Source organism: Macrotis lagotis, chromosome 8, assembly GCF_037893015.1.
Source record: "Macrotis lagotis isolate mMagLag1 chromosome 8, bilby.v1.9.chrom.fasta, whole genome shotgun sequence".
Taxonomy (NCBI): domain Eukaryota; kingdom Metazoa; phylum Chordata; class Mammalia; order Peramelemorphia; family Peramelidae; genus Macrotis; species Macrotis lagotis.
In genome coordinates this window covers 169,920,360-169,941,347 of record NC_133665.1, presented here as the reverse complement: position 1 = coordinate 169,941,347, position 20,988 = coordinate 169,920,360, and the positions used below count along the sequence as shown (strand labels likewise).

Here is a 20,988-nt window from a genome sequence, read left to right as displayed (position 1 = left end):
TCAGCCTCATTTTCCTAAACTATAAGATGAAAGAATTGGATTAAGTGACTTTTAAGAATTTTTCCAGCTGTAGGTCTATGACCTTGCTAGCTAGCTTGCCTGAAACTAGATCATTTTTCATATGCCATCCAATTGGGTGAGCTTATTATCTACATTGCCATTAAATATACCTTCTTTCAGACTCAACTTTCTACCTCTTATTTTGGACACATTAAACAGATCAATGAAAAGGGAATGTCAACAGATTGTCCTGCCATTTCTGTGTCCTACCATTCCCATGACTCTTCAGGCTACAATACTGTCCCTGGTCTCTACTTCCCCAGATATAGTTGCCTCTCCCTATAAGACTATAAGCTCCTTGAAGGCAGAAATGATCTCACTTTTGTCATTTTAATCCCAGAACTTAATAAATGCCCAGCCACAAAACTTAATAAACACTTTTCAATTCATTTTTCATTCAGATGGAAAACCTTCCTCATATTATTCACTATCCAAAAGTAAGATAGAGGAAGTAGGAGGCCATATCCTCATTAAAGAATTTCAAACAGAACCCATTGACCATTTTAGGGGAATATTATAACATGCCTTCTTCAAAGAATCCTTGTTTAGCTTGTGCTGGACCAGAGTTGAATGTTAAATTTTCAATGTGAGCATTTACACCCAGAAAATTGACAAATGCTACAAATCAGGACCTGATTTATTGTTTTGTTGATTTCTAGACTTAGGAAAGTATTAAAAATGCAGATAATCTTAAGAGTGAGTCAAGGAGTTTTGTTTCCAAAAGGCAGCTCTTAAATATTTACCAGCTCACTGTTGTATGGGATAGGCTGAATGATCCCTAAGATCCCTTCTAACTTTGGCATTTTGTATATTATATTTTTGGTCAAAAATAACAGAAATAATTTTGTTCTTATCACCCCAAGATCTAGAGGGTTGCCTGTAATATAATAGGTGCTTAATCCCTTTTTTGCCTGATTAATTGATTAAAAGCCCAATTGAAAGGAAAAGAGAGTGTGTGATACTGTAAGACGAAGAACCAGTGACATGGAGTTTGGATTTCTCTCTAGTGAATTTGATTTGATTAGGACATCCAGGAAACAGGAAACCTGTACGTGTACAAAGTAGGTCACTCTGGTTCATTTTCTCCTGATGTACAGTTGATACCACTTTGAGAGTCTAACCTAGTCAGTCTAAGACAGGCAGCAATTTCAAGATTACATAACCAGAGTGCATCTTGTCTCATTTACATTGCTATATCTGGGTAATCAGTTATGCCAGGGCTGGATTATTGTTTCTCATGGAGCTAGCTGTTTGTGTTTTATTTTCTTGACTGCTTGCCCAGTCATCCCTCCTTAGCAAGAACAGTAATTGTTGGCCAATGAGAAAATATTGCGCAAGGAAGTTCAACAATGGGTAATGATAGACCGAAACTAAAATAGAAAGGAATACGCACTTCTTAATACTTGTAAAAATCACTGAGACAGATACTAACAAATATAGTTTGTTTTTTTAGCTTGAGCTGTATGGTCCTTGCTGAGTGATGTTTCCCATATTCAATTTAATTATATTGAACAAAGCAACCCTGTGAAATAAATTTAAAGAAAAGATCTTCACATCATTTTACAGATAAGAAAATTGAAACAGTCATAACTAGGGATTTAAGTCTCAGGGCAAAGTGTAAGGGGGCAACTTCAACTGAGGGGAATTAGAAGGAGAAAGGAACCAGGTCACTGCTCCTTGTGCGTAATCTAAGTCAGCGCAAAGTGCCTATCACTAAGGCAAAAAACTGGAAACTGAGGGAATGTCCATCAATTGGGAAATGGCTGAGCAAGTTTTGTTATACAAATCTTAAGGAGCATTATTGTTCTATAAGAAACCATGAGTGATCAGACTTTAGAGAAGCATGGAAAGAATTACAGGAACTGATGCTGAGCCAAAGGAGCAGAACCAAGAGAACATTGCACATAATAACAACAACTATGATGAATACAGCTTCTCTCAGCAGTTCAGAGATCCAGACAACCTTGAGAGACTTATTATGAACAATGCCAGCCATTTCCAGAGGGGGGAAACCACAAGGCATCTGAATTACACTATGTTCACTTTTTTAACACTTCTCTTAGTTTTTCCTTCCTATCTCATGGCTTTTTCCCCCCTTAATCCTAATTCCTCTTACACAAAATAGCTAATACATAACTATGTTAAAACCAGTGATGTTTGTCCTTTATTCTCTCTTTTTTTTTTTTTTTAGATTTTTGCAAGGCAATGGGGTTAAGTGGCTTGCCTAAGGGCACACGGCTAGGTAATTATTAAGTGTTTGAGGCTGGATTTGAACTCAGGTACTCCTGACTCCAGGGCCAGTGCTCTATCCACTGCACCACCTAGCCACCCCTGTCCTTTATTCTCAAAGAAGATCATAACAACAGGGAGGTGATGCCATGACAAGAACATGAATTAGATGTAAGTAAGGGGGTGCTGTCACCAGCTTTGCTTTGTTCTCTGGGGTCCAAATATGAATGATGACTGCAGATGGCCCTGGATGTGACGCAATCAGGGTTAAAGTGACTTGCTCAAGATCACACATCTAGTAAGTGCCAAGCGTCTGAGGATAGACTTGATTTCCATCCTCTTGACTCCAGGATCTAACTATTGTACCACCAAGAAGAGATGGCAGGGAAGGGAGGGTAGTAGAAAAATGTATAACATAGGGGCAGCTAGGTGGCATAGTGGATAAAGCACTGGCCCTGGAGTCAGGAGTACCTGGGTTCAAATCCGGTCTCAGACACTTAATAATTACCTAACTGTGTGGCCTTGGGCAAGCCACTTAATCCCATTTGCCTTACCAAAAAAATGCATAACATAAATTTGCAAATGAATGAATGTTGAAAAATATTATAGCAAGTAACTGGAAAAATAAAATATCAATTCAAATAAATAAACAAATGCTATCACTAACTAAATGCTAAGTTCTATTGTTTCTAGTTGTTCAGGGGCTGAAAATGCTGTTAACTGCCTTCAGAATTTGATACCCTATGGAAAAACCCCAGTCCTTTCATCATAATTTTAACTTTTTTTATCTAAAGTTAAATGGCATACTTAATGACATAAGGATTAGTCCAGTACACTGAACTATTCTACACTATCATTGCTTCTCCACCAGTAGATTTTGTAAAATTCCGCTATGTACAATGCTTCCATCAGTTATGAATATTGTACTAAACGGAATAGTGATACCAATAATAATAAAAACAACAAAACAACAGGAGCCAACATTTACTTAGATCAGAAGCTCCTTGACAGCCCGGACTAATGCTTTTTTTTAAATCCCCAGTGCTCGGTCCGGTACCTGAAACATTTGTTGTTGCTCTTTTTCAGTCATGTCTGACTCTTGGGGTTTTCTTAGCAAAGATCCTGGAGCAGTTTGCCACTGCCTTCTCCAGTTTATTTTATAGATGAGAAACTAAGATAAACAGGATTAAGTGACTTGCCCAGGGTCACACAGAGAGTAATTGTCTGAGGACAGATTTGAAATCAGGAAGATGAGTTATCCTAACTCCAGACCAGGCAGCTTATCCTCTATGCCACTTTGAATTGAATATAGCATTCTGTGGCAGATATTTTGTTAGAACTTTTCAGTTATTAACTCATTTGATCTTCACAACAACCCTGGGAGGTACCTGTAAGTGGGTAGATTATAAAGGGAGGAGAAAGCAAACCAGGATAATGACAGGCTGTGTTTACATATACCCTGCTGCTAGAATTATTTGATTGATTAATTGATTAATATGACTGATTATAAATCAAAATAGTTTAAAGGGTCAAATCAGTGTGTGCCTGTGTGTAGGTGTGTGTGTTTGTAGAAAGAATCAACTACATATGGACATACACCTATACAATAAGCCACTTTGGGTTGCTTTGATGCAGAAAGGTAAGATGGAGTAAGAGAAAAGCCTGAATCAATAAATAATTATTGTGGCAGCTAGGTGGTGAAGTGGATAGAGCACCGGCCCTGGAGTCCGAGTACCTGAGTTCAAATCTGACCTCAGACACTTAATAATTACCTAGCGGTGTGGCCTTGGGCAAGTCACTTAACCTCATTTGCCTTGCAAAAACCTAAAATAGATAAATAAATAAATGGATAACTATATTTATAAGCATCATTCAGGGAATTGTCTTAGGTACCAAAAAAATAAAAGCAATAACAAAATATGTCCATGTCCTTAAGAAGTCCATATTCTCTTGGGGGGAAGCTATGTATGCAGATACCTAAATATAAAATATAAACATAGTAATGTGGGGGGGGGGAGGAAGAACAATGACTTGGGGGATGAGGAAAGGCTTTATATAGAAGGTGGTATTCCCACTGAACCCTGAAATGACCTTAGTATTCTTAGAAGCAGAAATGAGAAATGGGTTTATTTCAAATATGGGGTACACGTAAATAACACAAAAGTCTAGAGATGGGAGATAGAATAAGATGTACAGGGAATGGAAAATGGACCATATGAGTTGGAATCTAGAATGGGGGAAAGCTGACATGTTCAATAAGCCTGAGAAGATAGACTGGAGTATGATTTTGAAGGATTTTAAATACCAAAGAGTTCGATTTTCAGAAAAAAAATAGAAGTTTACTGAGGTTTTTGGAAAATACTTTTTCATTATTTTGCATGTGGATTTTTAAATGTTTGAAAGAATCTGAAAGATGGTTGTTTTAGAAAATCAGAATGTCATCATTTTAATATAGAACCTGCTAATAAGTCTTGATTGAGAAATTCATTTTTAAATTTAAAACAAAAAAAATACAATGATGCAGTGATGGATGAGTCACAGCTCTTTAGTAGGCACACCCTACACATCATTATGTCCTCCCAATGCCCTCTCAAAAATTTTAATTGTAAATATCAGTCAGTCAGCTCTATCTTAATAGTACCAAATAACCAGTTTAACTGGTTATTTTCATTCAATTAACTAATAAAAACCCTCAAAGATTCAATGGATTAGGGAAATAGATATTTCTTCTAACAATACAGATTCCACCCTATTTATACTTGCCCATCCTAGGTTCTGGTTCATTCATGTGTTCACCCTAGAGAGCACACCCACTGTGTGCTGGTGGCCTTCCATAGGTTTTGTCCCATATACTACTGGAGGACAAGCAATGCTCTTCAGTTACTCTAGCCCCCACCATTCCAATGGTGCCAACTCATCTCCTTGTTCAATCATATATTTTTTTGGACACATCTTCTTCCCCAAATAATATAATATTTATTAAATGTTTTGCAAAACTTAAAGTGTTACATTAATATTAATTATTATTATGATTATTGTTGGGTATATATTTCTACCCATACTCATCCTGAGTCTCTCCATTACCTCCAATGGATATTCACTTTCAGTTCTCCAGAACCTATTGCTTTCCTCATCCAGTATCCATATAATCAGTGGTAATAGCCAACACTATCAATAGCTGAAATTTTTCTAGTATGTTGCAGTTAATGGAGTATTTTCTAAAATATTGTCCATTGGGGTCTGGTCTCACATTTAATCAAACAAATGATGATGTTTTCTTAGACTTCATCGCTCTTAAAGCAAATAATTTTTCATATTACATTTGACAATATTGATTAACCTCTCTCAAACACACTTTTCTAGAAAATTTGAATTCAATTATGGCCTCAAACACTTATAAGATGTGTGATCGGGGGAGAGTCATAATCTGTCTACCTCAGTCTCCTCAGCTATAAAATGGAGATAATATCACCTAGGGTAATTTTTGTAAAACACTTAGTCCGGCATAAGTTGAGGGGGGTTTTGGGGGGTTTTTTAGGGGGGTTTTTTGCAAGGCAAATGGGGTTAAGTGGCTTGCCCAAGGCCATACAGCTCAGGCAAATAGTAAGTGTCTGAGGCCAGATTTGAACACAGGTACTCCTAACTCCAGGGCCAGTGCTCTATCCTCTGTGCCACCTAGCCACCCCTCATAAGTTGGTTTTTAATAAAATTCTTTCATTCATCTCTTCTTTCTTACTTCTCTGACCATTCTTAATCAAGCTCCTTTAATAGCACATGATCCGCATCCTGCCTTCTAATTGGAGATATTCCCCAAAGTTCTATTTTGAGGCCTCTGCTCCTCTCGTTTTCTAATTTCTTTTTGTAGCATCTTTATGCTAATTTTACATAACCATTTCCAGTCTATTCAGCAAGCTTCAGTCCTAGGTCACCTATTACCTCTTGGACAAGGAGTTTTATATAGAGGAAGACAAAAGGGAGATGGATTCTCCCATAAAGAGCTGACAAATCCCAGTGATGCTCTAATCATTGGTCAATGAAGTCCAAAGTTGGTTGGGATTGATAGAATTCCTTTTATAGGGTCTGTGCTCATGACTATTCCTCATAGTTGTTTATTTCTTCTTGTTTCTTCTCTTTCACTAGGTGAAGAGGGTATACTAACCAACCTGCCCAAGCATCATCTATCCTCCAGTTCTGACATTAAGCAAAAAAAAAAAAAAATGGAAAATGGAAAAAATGAAACATACCAAAGAATCCCATTAAATGGGAAACTATACCATAGAGTCCAGGTATATATATATATATATATATATATATATATATATATATATATATATATATATATATATACTTAGAGATGATTAGATTAATGGCTTATTCAAATGAAAAAACTTTCAAAATACAAATATACCTAAAAATAGTAACCAGATTTCTGTCACCTTTTTACTGAAAAGTAAGGTTGTCTCTCTGGAATACAACCTTGACAAACCCTCTTTAGCTCTAAAATTCTTTGATATCAATTACTACCCAGACTCAAAGTGGACTCCCAAGTTGTTCCTGACTCACATGTGAATTAGGATGTTCAATTGTAATTTGGTAGGCTATTAAAATGCTCTCTGACATCCACAGAGTTTGGACATTATAATATACAGTAGAGGGTAGTGGAAAGAGAGGGTGGGGTTAAATACAAAGACTTATTGTTCCAAATAAATATAGGCTTGAGCTATGTACTTACTTCCCACTGATCTGCAGCTTTATGAGATACCAGAAATGGATGAACGACAGGGTTCGAATTAATAATAACAGGATCTCCGACCAGAGAGTCATGATGAGAAACAGCTGCAGTGATGGTGGTAACCAGAGTGCTCTCTGATGCATTTTCCAGAAGAGGCCTGGTCTTCTCTACAGTTAAATTCAAAACAGCTAGGCATCCTATGAGAAAGCACATTGTTTTTAAATTTTGCTTTATGTGAGGTCCATAACCCCTTGAAATAATATTTACAAGTTCTTAATATCAAATTGTATAAAATCTGCCTGTATCACTCCAGATATAAAGTTAAGGTGCCCATATTTCCTTATTCCCAAATCTCACGCAGACCCCACCATGGAGAATGGAGCAGAATAAGTCATGTGGCAGTTGTTTTTGCCATCCCCTCCCTGCACTCTGTAACCTATTCCATTCTAATTCTGTAGTCCTTCCAGCTCTCCCCACCCCAAAACAACCAGACATGGACATTCAGATTTTTTGGTTGAGTCTCATCATTCTCCCTAGTAATATGGTAGCATCAGGCTTTATGATCTGCACTGCTACAACATCCTCCAGATCTCCAAGTTTGCCATCTTCCCTGACCCCATGTTCTTCCAAACATTGGACCTTTCCATTTTCTATACAATTGAACTCTTTTATATATACGTTGCCTCCCCAAATTACACTACTTGAGAGTGGGCACCTTCCTGCTTTTCTATTTGCAATCTCAAAACTTAGTGTTGTACATGTTACAAGAAGAGTAAAGATCCAAAAACGATCCAGCAGTCATGAACAATGCCCTGAATCTAATAAGATGAAATGTAATAGGAATAAATAGACACCCTAAGTTGGATTTGAAGGATGAATTTCACAAATACGTGTGAAATAAAGAAAAATCCAGAGATTTGAAGGCATTGTAAGGTTGGGTAGCTCAAAAAACTAAGCAAGTCAACCTGTGACCTGGCTTTGAATACTTGTTTTGGTTCTCTGACCTGGGATTTGTTCCTTCATCTTAGGTGACACACAATCAGATTCAGGACGTTGTACTCTTTCTAACATCATTAGCTCAAAGCCCCCATTCTTGGTGCAGCCCCTGCCTTTGCTACCCATCAGTTTTCATATAACCTTTTAACATCCATTAACTTTTACAAAAGGATACTGACCTCTTTTTTCACATTTATGCATTCTATTTTAAATTTATGGAATAAAAGAAGCACTTCCATAACATGTTAAAATAAAAAAGATGATTGCACATGAAACTTCAAAACCATTGTATATAACTTGCTATATCTTTTAAATATATATAATAAAATTATCATATAAATTTCCTTTTTTATCTTTTTCCCCCTCCTCCTTCCCCTGCCCTAGACATGGCTACCATCAGATAAAAGTATATATTTACATACATATATATCTATATTATATGGGTGTGGATATTTTGCATACATATGTGTATAAAATATTCTAAACATACTTTTTATCAGTTCTTTCTCTAGATACAGATAACATCTTTCTTCATGTCTTTTATAGTTAATTTGAATATTTATAATAGCCAAAATTACTTATTCACTCAAAGTTGCTCTTGAAACAATAATGTTATTGATTGCAATGTTTTCTTGGTTTTACTCACTAGCAAGAACTCAACATCTCTAAGACATACTGGTCCATAAATACCTTAGTCTCTGGGGAGGTAGACTAAGACCTAACAGTCTCTTCCTAGCATTGTTCCCAGGTTTTCATCTAAATGCAGCACCCCTGCTGGAAGAATCCTCTTCTTAGCTACCACAGGACTTGGAGCCTCAAAGTTGGACTGAATTCAAAACCCATAATGAAGTCAATCCCCCAGACTCTGGGATTCACAACATTGTCACCTCCAAAATAATTTCACCTAACTTTTTTGCCAAGGCAAAGAACCAAAGGCTATACTCATAAGTCACATGTTGGCCTCAACAGGGTTCAAGCTTTTCCTGTCATAACATTTTCTATCACCAAAGACCATCAAATGGGAATAATCATGTCAAAGAAAAGTCTACCACACAAGAGAAAGAGGCTGAGGATAGAGTTTTTGAATCTCTTCTCTCCACCTCAACAATTATAGCCTATAAAGAATTTCCCATTCAATCTGTAGTTATTTTCTTGATCCATGAATACTTGGTCTTTGTCTATCCATGCTGCAATCTCCAAGGCATTTCCATTACACATCAGGACTCTCCTGGATATAGGACCCCCCAGTTCTACCAGGTGGGAAATTATGTCAGTTTGTGATGTTCATTGAGATTTATCTCAGTGGTCAATTTCCCCATTACACATGTAAACACAGACCATGTGTTATATGACAAGAATTCAAATTTATAGAATACCTTACAGTTTACAAAGCACCCTCCTCAGCATAGCCCTCTGGGGTAGATAAAAGTATTATCCTGTTCTATAAATGAAAAAAACTGAACTGTCATCCAGCTCTAAGAGTCTGTACAGCTCCAGGAACAAAGTAGAATGGAATAATTTGGGGAGTAATGAAATGCCTCTCCTGGAGATATTCAAGCAGAGATTACAGACTGTCTATTGACAAAAGCAGAGAAGGGAATGGAGTAGATAATCTCAGAGGTCCCTTCCAAGTCAGAGGGACTGAGATTTTTTGAAACATCAAAATCTTTTCAGATACTTATGTCCCACAAATTTTTTAATCTGCAAAAGGAGGATATTAAAATAAACTCAGATCAGTAAACTGACCCTTCCTATTTTTCTTTGGAAAGTTTGATGGTTCCAACTATGCCAGAGTTTTGATTTTTACCATAAAGGAAAGGTAAAACCTAAATATACATAGAAACAAAGAAAGGAAAGGCAAGAAGGGAGGGAGAGAAGGAAAAAGAGAAATAGAAACAAAAAGAGGGAGAAACAGAGACAAAGACAAAAAAGACAATGTGGGCCAACTCAGCTCAACTTTGGTCTTTGACTACATTCGAACTTTAAACATTGAATAATTTCCTAACCCTCAAGGGTTAGATGTAAGTGGTATGAAGCGATGTCATTTGGAGAGCTATTATTCATTCCCATTTCATACATCAGATCTAATAAGATCTATGATGAATTGAGGTTTAAAACAAGAGTCCTACATTTCCTATAAGAATAGATTATAGTTCTTCATTAAATTGATGTACATCCTATGATCCAATTTGCTTCTATTTTAAATATAGCAATCGGTACCAATTGAAGTCAGCCAAAGAGTCAACAAATATGAATTAAGCACCTACAAAAAGTGTCAGATAGTGTGCTATTGCAGCCTCCTAGCTGTTGAGAAGTAGAAAGTGAACTGAATTTGAAATCAGAGGACCTGGGTTCAAATCCTAGCTTTGCTACTCACTGCTTGTATGACTTAAGGGCAAGTCACCAAACCACCAAGGATCTCAGTTTCCTTAACTGTAAAATGAGGATGTTGGATTGCATTGGATGACCTATGATTTCCCTTCTGGTTCTAAATGTATGATCCCATGATCCTAGTTAATGGCAGAACCTTAATTGTAGTCAGTGGAAAATATTCTGATTCCTTGCTCTGACCCACAACAAACAAGATAGGGACCTCATCCCCACTTCTGCCACTACTCCTCTAGTGCACATTAAAGAAAGAATCCTTTGTTGATCACTGAATAAATAAGCATCATCAATGGAAAACACTCTATCTTATTACCTTCAACACAAAACAGGATTTATCCATGATTCCAAGGCAACACAGGTAACATTGTCATCCTCTCATCTTAGTAGGAGAAGCAAAAGTGAGTTAGAATTCTGAAATGTGATGTTAAGGTTGTTAAAGTGTCTTATTTGAATGTTCTTATCTAAGTGAAACAAGAGCTTTTGTGGAAAAGTCAGAGTTCCATTGTTGCTCATGACAACACAGTTGTTATCAAAGGCAGGATCTGAAACTGTCTCTTCCTGACTCAAAATCCATGCTTATCTCTATCCACTAAGCCAAAATGCTCATGTGAATCATATCTTCATATACTTGCTTGTATTATTAATTCTAGGCATAATCTTCACTAAGGCTCCAGTAAAAGCATAACATAGTAGATGGAGAGTTGGTCCTGGAACCAGGGAAACTTCTGGATTCATGATTGTTCCAGAAATAGGTTCTTCAGCTATTTCACTGAGAAAATTACATCAACAGGGCATTCTCATAGAGACTAGCCTCATTGACCAATTCCTCATTTCATATGTATGTATGTATGTATGTATGTATATATATGTATATATGTATATATATATATATATATATATATATGGATGAATATAAGCTGTTGTCCTGAATTGATTAGTCTTTTCTTAAGCAGCCAGAGTCCCTTCATTCTTAGAATGCCAATTAAAATGCTGGCACCAGATTGATTTTAACGCAGCACAGAACTCCTGTACCCAAGTAATCTACTAACCTCATCCTTCTGAACAATAGAGACTATAGAGAGATACCACTGTGCCCAGCATTTATTTTCTTCTTCAACCAAGAGTCAATTAATAGGGAGACAACTACACATATTGGAAAGTGCCTTGGTTTGGTCAAAAAATTGAATAATTCTGTGACCTTGGGCAAATCACTTAACTTCTGTAATCACATAATTTCAGATGAGTTTGCATGAGATAATCACTAAACTCCCTTTCACCTCAGACAGACAGACTCTGTGGGCTGACTCATCATGGTAAACTTTATAAGCCACTTATACCTTAGTGTTAATTAGATTCCCAGCTGAGTTTATGATGTGATAAGATTTCTAGGAGACAATGCTACTCACCTTGAGTGAACAAAAAGGAGGTGTGGTTTTAAAAAAAAGGAAAGAAAAGAAATAAAGGAATATTAGAAACCAGAGGATAAGCTCAGGGTCATGAGATTTAGAACGAAAAAAACTTTAAAGGTCATAATAGAATAAGATATTAGATCTGCCTGCCTGACTTAGAAATACTGTAATTGGTAACAGGGCCAGTTAAGAATGGCTTTTGTAAAACTTAAAAGTTCCATATAAAGATGAGTTGTCACATTGTTAAAGTCAAAGGTTATCCATAGTTGTACTCCCTAGTTATTGAAGTCAAGAGGCTTAAGAGGGAATAGAGGAAGCCTGGTGTTCTAAACCTCTACAGCACAAGGCAGGCAAGAATGCTATGACAGGAGATGCCTTAGTATCACCAAGCTCTTTTCTCTCCTCTTTCAAATTGGAGGGATGAAGAATGCTTATTGCCAAACTTTGATGTGGACAGATTATGGATTTGGGTCATTTGTACCTATACCATGGACAGCTACTTCAAATGGAGAATGACCTAGGCTCAAAATTTAATAGAAGCTTGAGGTTGGGTGGCATTTGAGAAACTGGGTATTGTTTTTTAAAGATGAATCATTTTTGTTCTTGTATCCCATATTTTCCATTTCCAAACATGTCCCTGCCCTCCCGCCCCAGAAAGCTATACTTTGTGGAATAAAAAAATAAAGAGAAAAGCAGTTCAGTAAAGCAAACCATTATCCTGAGACCATCAATTAAAACAATATACTATACAGGGCAGCTAGGTGGTGCAGTGGATAGAGCACCGGCCCTGCAGTCAGGAGGACCTGAGTTCAAATCCAATCTCAGACAATAATTACCTAGCTGTGTGGCCTTGGGCAAGCCACTTAACCCCATTGCCTAGCAAAAACTAAAAAAAAAAAGAAAAGAAAAAGAAAAGAAAACAATATACTGTAAAGGGACCATTATCTCTGCAAAAAAGGGAGGTTCATTTTCCTTCTTTTTTTAATTCATTGAGATGCTATGGTTTTAGATTACCTTCATATTTTTCTACATCTCCTTTCTATCTTCTCCTCTTGAGAACTAGACTTCACAGAATTTTATAAAAGATAAAAAGCAATGCAACAAAACTAACAAACCCAACCGAACTTGCCTGTAAATGTCATATACTAATATATTTGTTGTTATCCACAGAGTCCCCACATCTGGCAAAAGTGAAGTTTCATTTTCTTTTCCTTTTAAAACTTTTTTGGAAAGTTTTTGCTTTTGAATCACTTTCATTTCCTAAGATGCTTCTTCATCCTCCCCATTCTAAAGATCCCTCTCTTATGTCAAAGACCAACAAAGAGGGGGGAAAAAGCCAACACAGGCATCAACTAAGGTAGACCATTATATGAAATATTCCATAGCTTAACATCAGCTAGGTAACACACTGGACAAATTCATAGCTGGAGTGAGGAAGATCAGAGTTCAAATATGACCCCATAACTCTTACTAGCTGCATGATCCTGGGCACATCTCTTAGCCTCTGCTGCCTCCGTTTCCTCAACTGTAAAATGGGCATAATAAATGGCAACCTACCTACCAGGGTAATTCTGGGGATGAAATGAGATTCTGCAAAGGACTTAGAAAAATGCTTAGTGTATATAGTAAGTGTTGTTTCCGTTCCTTTCCTTTCCTGGCTCTCTTTTTCTCCTTTGCATTTAGGAATATGATATGAAGTTGGGATTTCATTCTGACAAGCTAAAGGGTAATAGAATGTCATCAAAGGGTATAAAATCATAGAAGATATGGCTAAGGGTGAATGTAATATTTTCATACAACATTATAATTCTAGGACTAAAGACATTACTTTAAGTCCAAAATAGGGAGTAGTTTGAGGATACATAAAAATGAGATAAGATTTTAAAAAGTGTTTTGCAAACCCTAAAGCACTATATAAGTGCTAGATAGTATTACTTTAATATACTTAGCTGCCTACATACACATGCAAAAAATATAAAGCAGTACCTTCTCAAATCTCTTCTTTGAGGTCAAACTTGGTTATTAATCATTTCACAGTAGTCCACTTGTGTTATGGATGTTCTTTGAATTTATGAAGAATCTACATATAGTAGGGGTCAGCTAGGTGGCACAGTGGATAGAGCACCAGCCCTGGAATCAGGAGTACCTGGGTTCAAATCTGGCCTCAGACAATAATAATTATCTAGCTGTGTGGCCTTGGGCAAGTCACTTAACCCCATTGCCTTGCAAAAAAAAAAAAAAGAATCTACTATATGATGGTCATTGTGCTAAGCAACTATGGATTCAGGCCTTGATTTCCAGGAACTCACAGTCTAATGAGAACATAACTTACAAAAAAGATATATGTAAAATAAATTGAAGTTAACAAAGAGGGAAGGCATTGAGAGGAGAAAGACTTCCTGTTAGAAGATTGAACTATAAAAAGCCAAGGAAGTCAGAAGGTAGAGATGAAAAGGGAGAGAGCATCAGACATGGGGGATAGACAGTGAAAATGAACAAAATCTGGAGATGGAATGTGTTTATTGAGGAAAAGCAAGGAAGTCACTATCATTGGATGGCAGAGAATGTTAAGAAGACTGGAAAGTAGGAAGGGGCCAAGTTGTGGAGGGGTTTTAAAAGCCAAATAGAATTTTGCAATTTATCTTGGAGGTAAGAGGGATCCACTGGACTTGATTTTTCCCCCTTTTACATCATTATATCTTTTGGATATATCATTTTTCTGCTTCTCCACAAGAGTTCTTTTAAGTCTCTTCTCTATGTGCTTCATACTCATTATCACTTATGGTACATATAAAACTGAGCAGTGTAAATAATACTCTTTTAATATCAATTTCTCCTCATTAATTCAGTAATTCATCATCATTCTATAAGACTAATAATAATAATTATTATTATTATATTTGTAAAATAAACAGGAGAAGGAAATGGAACACTACTTCAGTATCTTTGCCAAGAAAACACCAAATGGCATCATAGTCATAAATGACTAAAACTGGCTTAGCAGCAACAGAGTAATTACTAATATTTTATAGATATTCAAGGTTTATAAATCACTTTACATACATTATCTCACCTTATCTATGCCCAGGAAAAACTAAAGTCAAAATGATATGATGGAATAGGACTATGGAAAAGAAGGGTAGAAAGGAGAGAGAGAGAGAGAGAGAGAGAGAGAGAGAGAGAGAGAAAGAGAGAGAATTAAGCTCTTACTTTGTGCTCAGCACAATGTTAATCATTTGTGGATAGAAATACTAGTAAAATGATCTCTACCTTAAAGAAATTTACATTCCATGCAAATTAAAGTTTCTCTGAGGTACCACCTCACACCCCTCAGACTGGCCAATAGGACCAGAAAGGACAATGATCAATGTTGGAAGGGATGTGGGAAATCTGGGACACTAATACATTGTTGGTGGAGCTGTGAACTCATCCAGCCTTTCTGGAGAGCAGTCTGGAACTATGACCAAAGGGTCAAAAAAATGTGCATACCCTTTGACCCAGCAATACCATTACTGGGCCTATACCTTGAAGAGATGATGAAAAAGGGTTAAAAACATTACTTGTACAAAAATATTCATAGCAGCCCTGTTTGTGGTGGCAAAGAACTGGAAATCAAGTAAATGTCCTTCAATTGGGGAATGGCTTAATATGCTGTGCTCTATGTATGTCATGGAACACTATTGTTCTATTAGAAACCAGGAGGGATGGGAATTCAGGGAAGCCTGGAGGGATTTGCATGAACTGATGCTGAGTGAGATGAACAGAACCAGAAAAAAACACTGTACACCCTAACAGCAACATGGGGGTGATGTTCAACCTTGAAGGACTTGCTTGTTCCATCAGTGCAACAATCAGGGACTATCTGCAGTGGAGAATACCATCTGTATCCAGAGAAAGAATTGTGGAGTTTGAACAAACACCAAAGACTATTACTTTTAATTTAGAAAAAAACTGATATCTTATTGTCTGATCTCTTATACTTTGTGTTTCTTCCTTAAGGATATGGTTTCTCTCATCACATTTAATTTGGATCAATGTGTACCATGGAAACAATGTAAAGACTGACAAATTGCCTTCTGTGAGGAGTGGGGGGAGGGAAGTAAGATTAGGGGGAAGGAAAATGGTAAAACTCAAATAAAATCTTTATAAAAATAAAAAAAAGAAATTTACATTCCAGGTGAGGTAAGACAATTAAAAAGATGCTAGAAGGGGAATCAGGGAGGCAACATGGTTTGGAAATGGCCAGAAAATGGTGTAGAGACCTGGTTGTGGGCAAGATAAGGTGAAAGCTCACCTGTCAGAAGGCAGAATATCAAGGGCAGAATCCAAGGCTGAGGTTGAGGGTAGATGACTGATGATGACCAGAGTGAAAGCACCAAGATGCAGAGATGGCTACTCAATTTAATTCTAGTCAGAAAGGATGATTTAAATACCTACTATTCACAAAGCTGTTAGGTAATAAGGTTGCAAAGGCAAAATAAAAAGTAATTCTTTCTCCCTCCCAAAGAGCTCACATTTTACCTGAGGAAACAAATATTTATAATCACTTTATGAGCTATATCCATTTGAAAGCAGGTGCTGATTATAAACAGGTGTTATCTATTCATTAAAAACGATCCAGGGGCGGCTAGGTGGCTGTAGTGGATTAAAGCACCAGCCCTGGAGTCAGGAGTACCTGGGTTCAAATCCAGCCTCAGACACTTACTAATTACCTAGCTGTGTGACCTTGGGCAAACCACTTAACCCCATTTGCCTTGCAAAAACTAAAAAAAATAAAAATAAAAAAATCCAATAGAATCTACTTGCAAAATGTTTAAATGTGATGTATTATAACCCTGTTTGGCCACAACCAGCTCCAGATGTTTTAGAAGGGGAATTCCTGAGAAGGAATGTGAAGGCTTCTGAGATTGCTTTTTAGATTCTGAGAGAAACAGTCCCACCTCCATCCTCCTCCCCAAAACAAGGGATGTCAGATCAAGAGTTGGAGAGTTCCGAGTCTGTCTTCATCTGGGGCCATGTAAACTTCCCAATGTCAAGTATGTATCCTGGCCTGTGGATTTGTGCTCAATTCAGAGAAGACGACGGGGGTCATTGTGGAGGAGAAAATCTGAACTCTTCAATATTGATCTGTCTCCTTCTTGACCAGTGTTTTTCTCCCAGAAATCTCCACAAAGCAGTCTCAGAAGCCTCCAGTCAGCCCTATCCAAGAATCCAAAACATTCATAGCTGAATGACTCTGAGAGCACTGTCACCGTCTCAATATCAAACTACAGTAAATTTAACGTGTTTTAAAGCAATACAATTTGACTTCTCTGGGACTAAGTTTGCTTACCTATAAAATAAAAGGCTAGAAAAAATGACTCCCCTTGCCCCCCCTAGGGCTCTTCATATTTCAAAATGCCATTGTAATTCATACTGCACTCTAGTTCAAAGTTTCCTTCCCTTCCCTCCTCCCATCCCATTAGAGTTATTCCACAATAATTGTGACTTTTCTCTGTCTTTGATGAAAATCTCTTAGCTGTCAAGACTGTACAAAAGAATCTGGTTAGGTCTTCTCAAATGCATTCTTATGAGCTGAGAAACTTGGGAATACCTTGATATTTCAGTAAGAGAACATAACAGTCCAATTACCTCAAACATAATAAGATTCTCCAAAAATAAGTTGATTTTTTTCTGAACAAATAAACTCAGTGTTCCTATTATACCTTTCCCACAAAGTTTGTTTTGTTCTAGACTTTACACTTTGTCTAATTATATTAGTGAAGCCAAATCAAAGGAATGAGAGAAACCCAGCAGTACCATACACAAAAATTGGGGAGGGGGGGCAAGGAACCAAAGTCAGGGCATGAAAGATAGCCAGTTGCTCTGTAGAATGACAGAGATGATATTTAATTGGACAAGGTGGTAGGTTGTCTCAGGTGTGTACAGTAAAGGTTTTATTAAAATATCTGGGCTGAATGCCCAGATAACTTTACATACTATTATTTTGCTGAAAGAATAAATTCATATAATCGGTAAACAGGAGCAGATCAAATTAGAGCAATGGTTTAGTTCCTCCCAAAAATAGACAAGGAAATTCACTGCCAAAAGAATTGTAAAGTGATTCATCTGGGGGAAAAAAGCTAGAATTCTGCTACCCATTTCATACTCCATGAGATTTATACTCCAAGGAGTTAAATATGACAGTAAGGGGGGGAGGGGAATACATGTATTTCAAAATATTCAGATCAGCTTTATTTGTAACACTAAAAAACTGGAAATAGGATGTGTCCAAAGTTTGGGGACTGGTTGGATGAACTCTGGTAAGAGAATGTAATGGAATAACATGATCCCATGAGGAATGGTACATATGAAGAGTTCAAAGGAAAATAGGGAAGCTTCTGGGAAGTTCAGAATTAAACTGTGTAGATGAATATGTATAATATATACATAAATACACATTGATAGATGGATGGATGGATGGATAGATATAAAGGGCCATTCCAGCATTGGCAAGCATTGACCAGGCATGTCCAGAATGAACACACTAAAAACTATATACCATACTGCATACACACCTGGTATGACATGCCCAGCAAAAACAACCTTACACAGGGTGGCTAGGTGGTACAGTGGATATAGCACAAGCCCTGGAGTCAGGAGGACCTGAGTTCAAATCCAACCTCATACACTTAATAATTACCTAGCTGTGTGGCCTTGGGCAAATCATTTAACTGTACTGCCTAGCAAAAAAAAAAAAAAAAACCACAAGAGCTGAACCACAGCAGCTGTAGGGATACTCTCCAGGATATGAGAAGAGTGAGAAAGAATTTTTTTAAAAAGCACGTAGGAAAACAGGGATAAGGGCAGAATGACAGCAGAGAAGAAACTGAGGCAAGTCATTGACTCCTGAAAGAAAACTGAGACCGAAGCTATTAGTTATACTCACTTCTTCAAGATCTGAGCAAACTTCCCCCCAAAAAAATCTGCTCCTTCCCTCATTTACCTCCTTCCCTCACCTTCCTCTCTCTATACCTCAATAGTCCTTTAATGTTATTTTTCAGTCATTTTAGTCATATCCAATTCTCTGTGAATCTATTTGGACTTTTCTTGGCAAAGAAAACAGAGAAGAAGGAGGAAGAGGAGGAGGAGGAGGAGGAGGGGGAGGGAGGAGAAATTCCAGTAACTGGAAATTAAGGCAAACAACAGGATTAAATGATTTTTCTTCTTTTTTTTTTTTTTTAGGTTTCTTTGGCAAGGCAAACGGGGTTAAGTGCTTGCCCAAGGCCACACAGCTAGGTAATTATTAAGTGTCTGAGACCGGATTTGAACCCGGGTACCCCTGACTCCAAGGCCAGTGCTTTATCCACTATGCCACCTAGCTGCCCTTAAATGATTTTTCTAGGTCAGACAGCTAGTAAATTTCTAAGACTGGATTTGAACTCAGGAATATAGATATCTTCCTGAGTCCAAGTAAAACACTTTGTCATCTTCCTTCTTCTCCATTTCCTTCTTCTCCCTTCCTTTCTTCTTTCTTCTTTCTTTCTTCTCCTCCTCCTCCTCCTTCTTCTCCTCCTCCTCCTCCTTCTCCTTCTCCTCCTCCTCCTTCTCCTTCTCCTCCTCCTCCTTCTTCTTCTCCTCCTCCTCCTTCTACTTCTCCTCCTCCTCCTCCTTCTCCTTCTTCTCCTCCTCCTCCTTCTTTTCCTTCTCTTTGTTCTTCTTTTTCTCCTTCTTCTCCTTTTCTCCTTCTCCTTTCTCATTTTTCCTTCTCCCACCGCCACTGCTGCTGCTATTGCCAAAATACCGCACTTACTAATTTTCCCTAAACATTTGTTCCATACTTATTTTTTCCTCAAATATAATGAGGCCAGGGATTAACTAGAGCTAAACAAATATTGATTGAATGTTGCAGATTTTCCTAATGGGGTTATAGGAATTTTATTATTAATTTTCATCTGCTATAAACTTCATAAACTATCACATGGCCCTGAAGGCTGTTCTACTGCTCTTAGGCTGTAAAGTGAGCTAATTCCTGTAACAAGATGTGGCTGATTAACTTTCTGGAGAGAAAAGGGCGTGAGGAAACGAAGAACAAGAAAAGCTCACCCCCTATACCACCTCACAGGGAAGAGTCAGGAAAGACCTGGAGAGGAATCAGCTCGACCCCAGCCCTTCAGGGAAGTGGGGGAACAAAGAATGGAATTCAGGGCCTATTCCAGCTTCCACCATGACCCACAATAGAGTGGCACAGACAAGAAAACCATGACCACAAAACTGAAACCAAATACAAGGAAGCCAGTACTTGAGGGAAAAGTTAAAGGTTACATCCTTCCTTTCTTTTTAGCAATCCATAAACTAAAATAAATAAATGAAAATTAAATCAACATGTATTGTTCATTGGATTTGCTTAACTGGTATTTGAATGTTTGCTGGAAAGTATTTATATGTTGTTTCATGACAAAATATGTTAATGATTTCTTCAAATAAGTTTAAGAAAATATTTGGAATTTTTGTTTAATATTTTTTACAATATGGTCAATGATGATTTGATTTTAACTGTCTTAGACATTTAAATGTTCAACCAAGTAGAACATAAGCTCCTTAAGGGCAGAAACTATTTTAGATTCTTCACTATCTGCCTTTCCAGTGCCTAACACAATACTTTGAAGAAAATTGAATCAAATCACTTGGAATTGATAATAGCATACTCTTCCCAAACTTTTTTATTTCTTAAAATTACTCTCTTATTTTAACCCTATACTGTAGGCTAAATGATGCCAAAGGAATAATTCAGTCAATTCAGTAAAAAAAAAAGTATCAAAGGAATTGCTTAACTATGCAGAAAAACAGGAGGCTGACTGATTTTTCGGTTTGCTGAGAGACCCCCCCCATGTCATTAAAAATTTCAAGTTAATGAATCAAAACCATTTTTTCCACATCTTTTTTAAAATTCTGTCAATTCAGAGATGAACACTTGAAAGTAATTTTCTAAATCAATTCTACCAATTTTACAAAAAACTTGAACCAATTGGATTTAAAATTATTCCAAAGGCATCAAAAATCAGAAAACAAAGTTATAGATACTAACCTGGGACAGCAAGTAATAAAAATAGAAAATAGGCAATGGTCATCATTTTAGGGATGGTTTCTTCTCCAGGAGCAACCCTGGGTTCTGAACTGACTCCCAGCAAGTGA

At 37.2% G+C, this 20,988-nt stretch overlaps 1 protein-coding gene across 1 annotated transcript in view; it reads right to left on the bottom strand.

The window, feature by feature from the left end:
* LOC141496577 (cadherin-related family member 3-like) overlaps positions 1–20,988 on the bottom strand; it is a 96,692-nt gene extending 75,704 nt beyond the window's left edge. Inside the window, exons 1-2 of the mRNA XM_074199056.1 lie at positions 20,882–20,988; positions 7,022–7,218 (exon numbers count right to left, since the gene is read on the bottom strand). Coding sequence (XP_074055157.1) covers positions 7,022–7,218; positions 20,882–20,927 — 243 coding nt within the window. The 5' untranslated portion in view covers positions 20,928–20,988. The remainder of the gene's footprint in view (positions 1–7,021; positions 7,219–20,881) is intronic.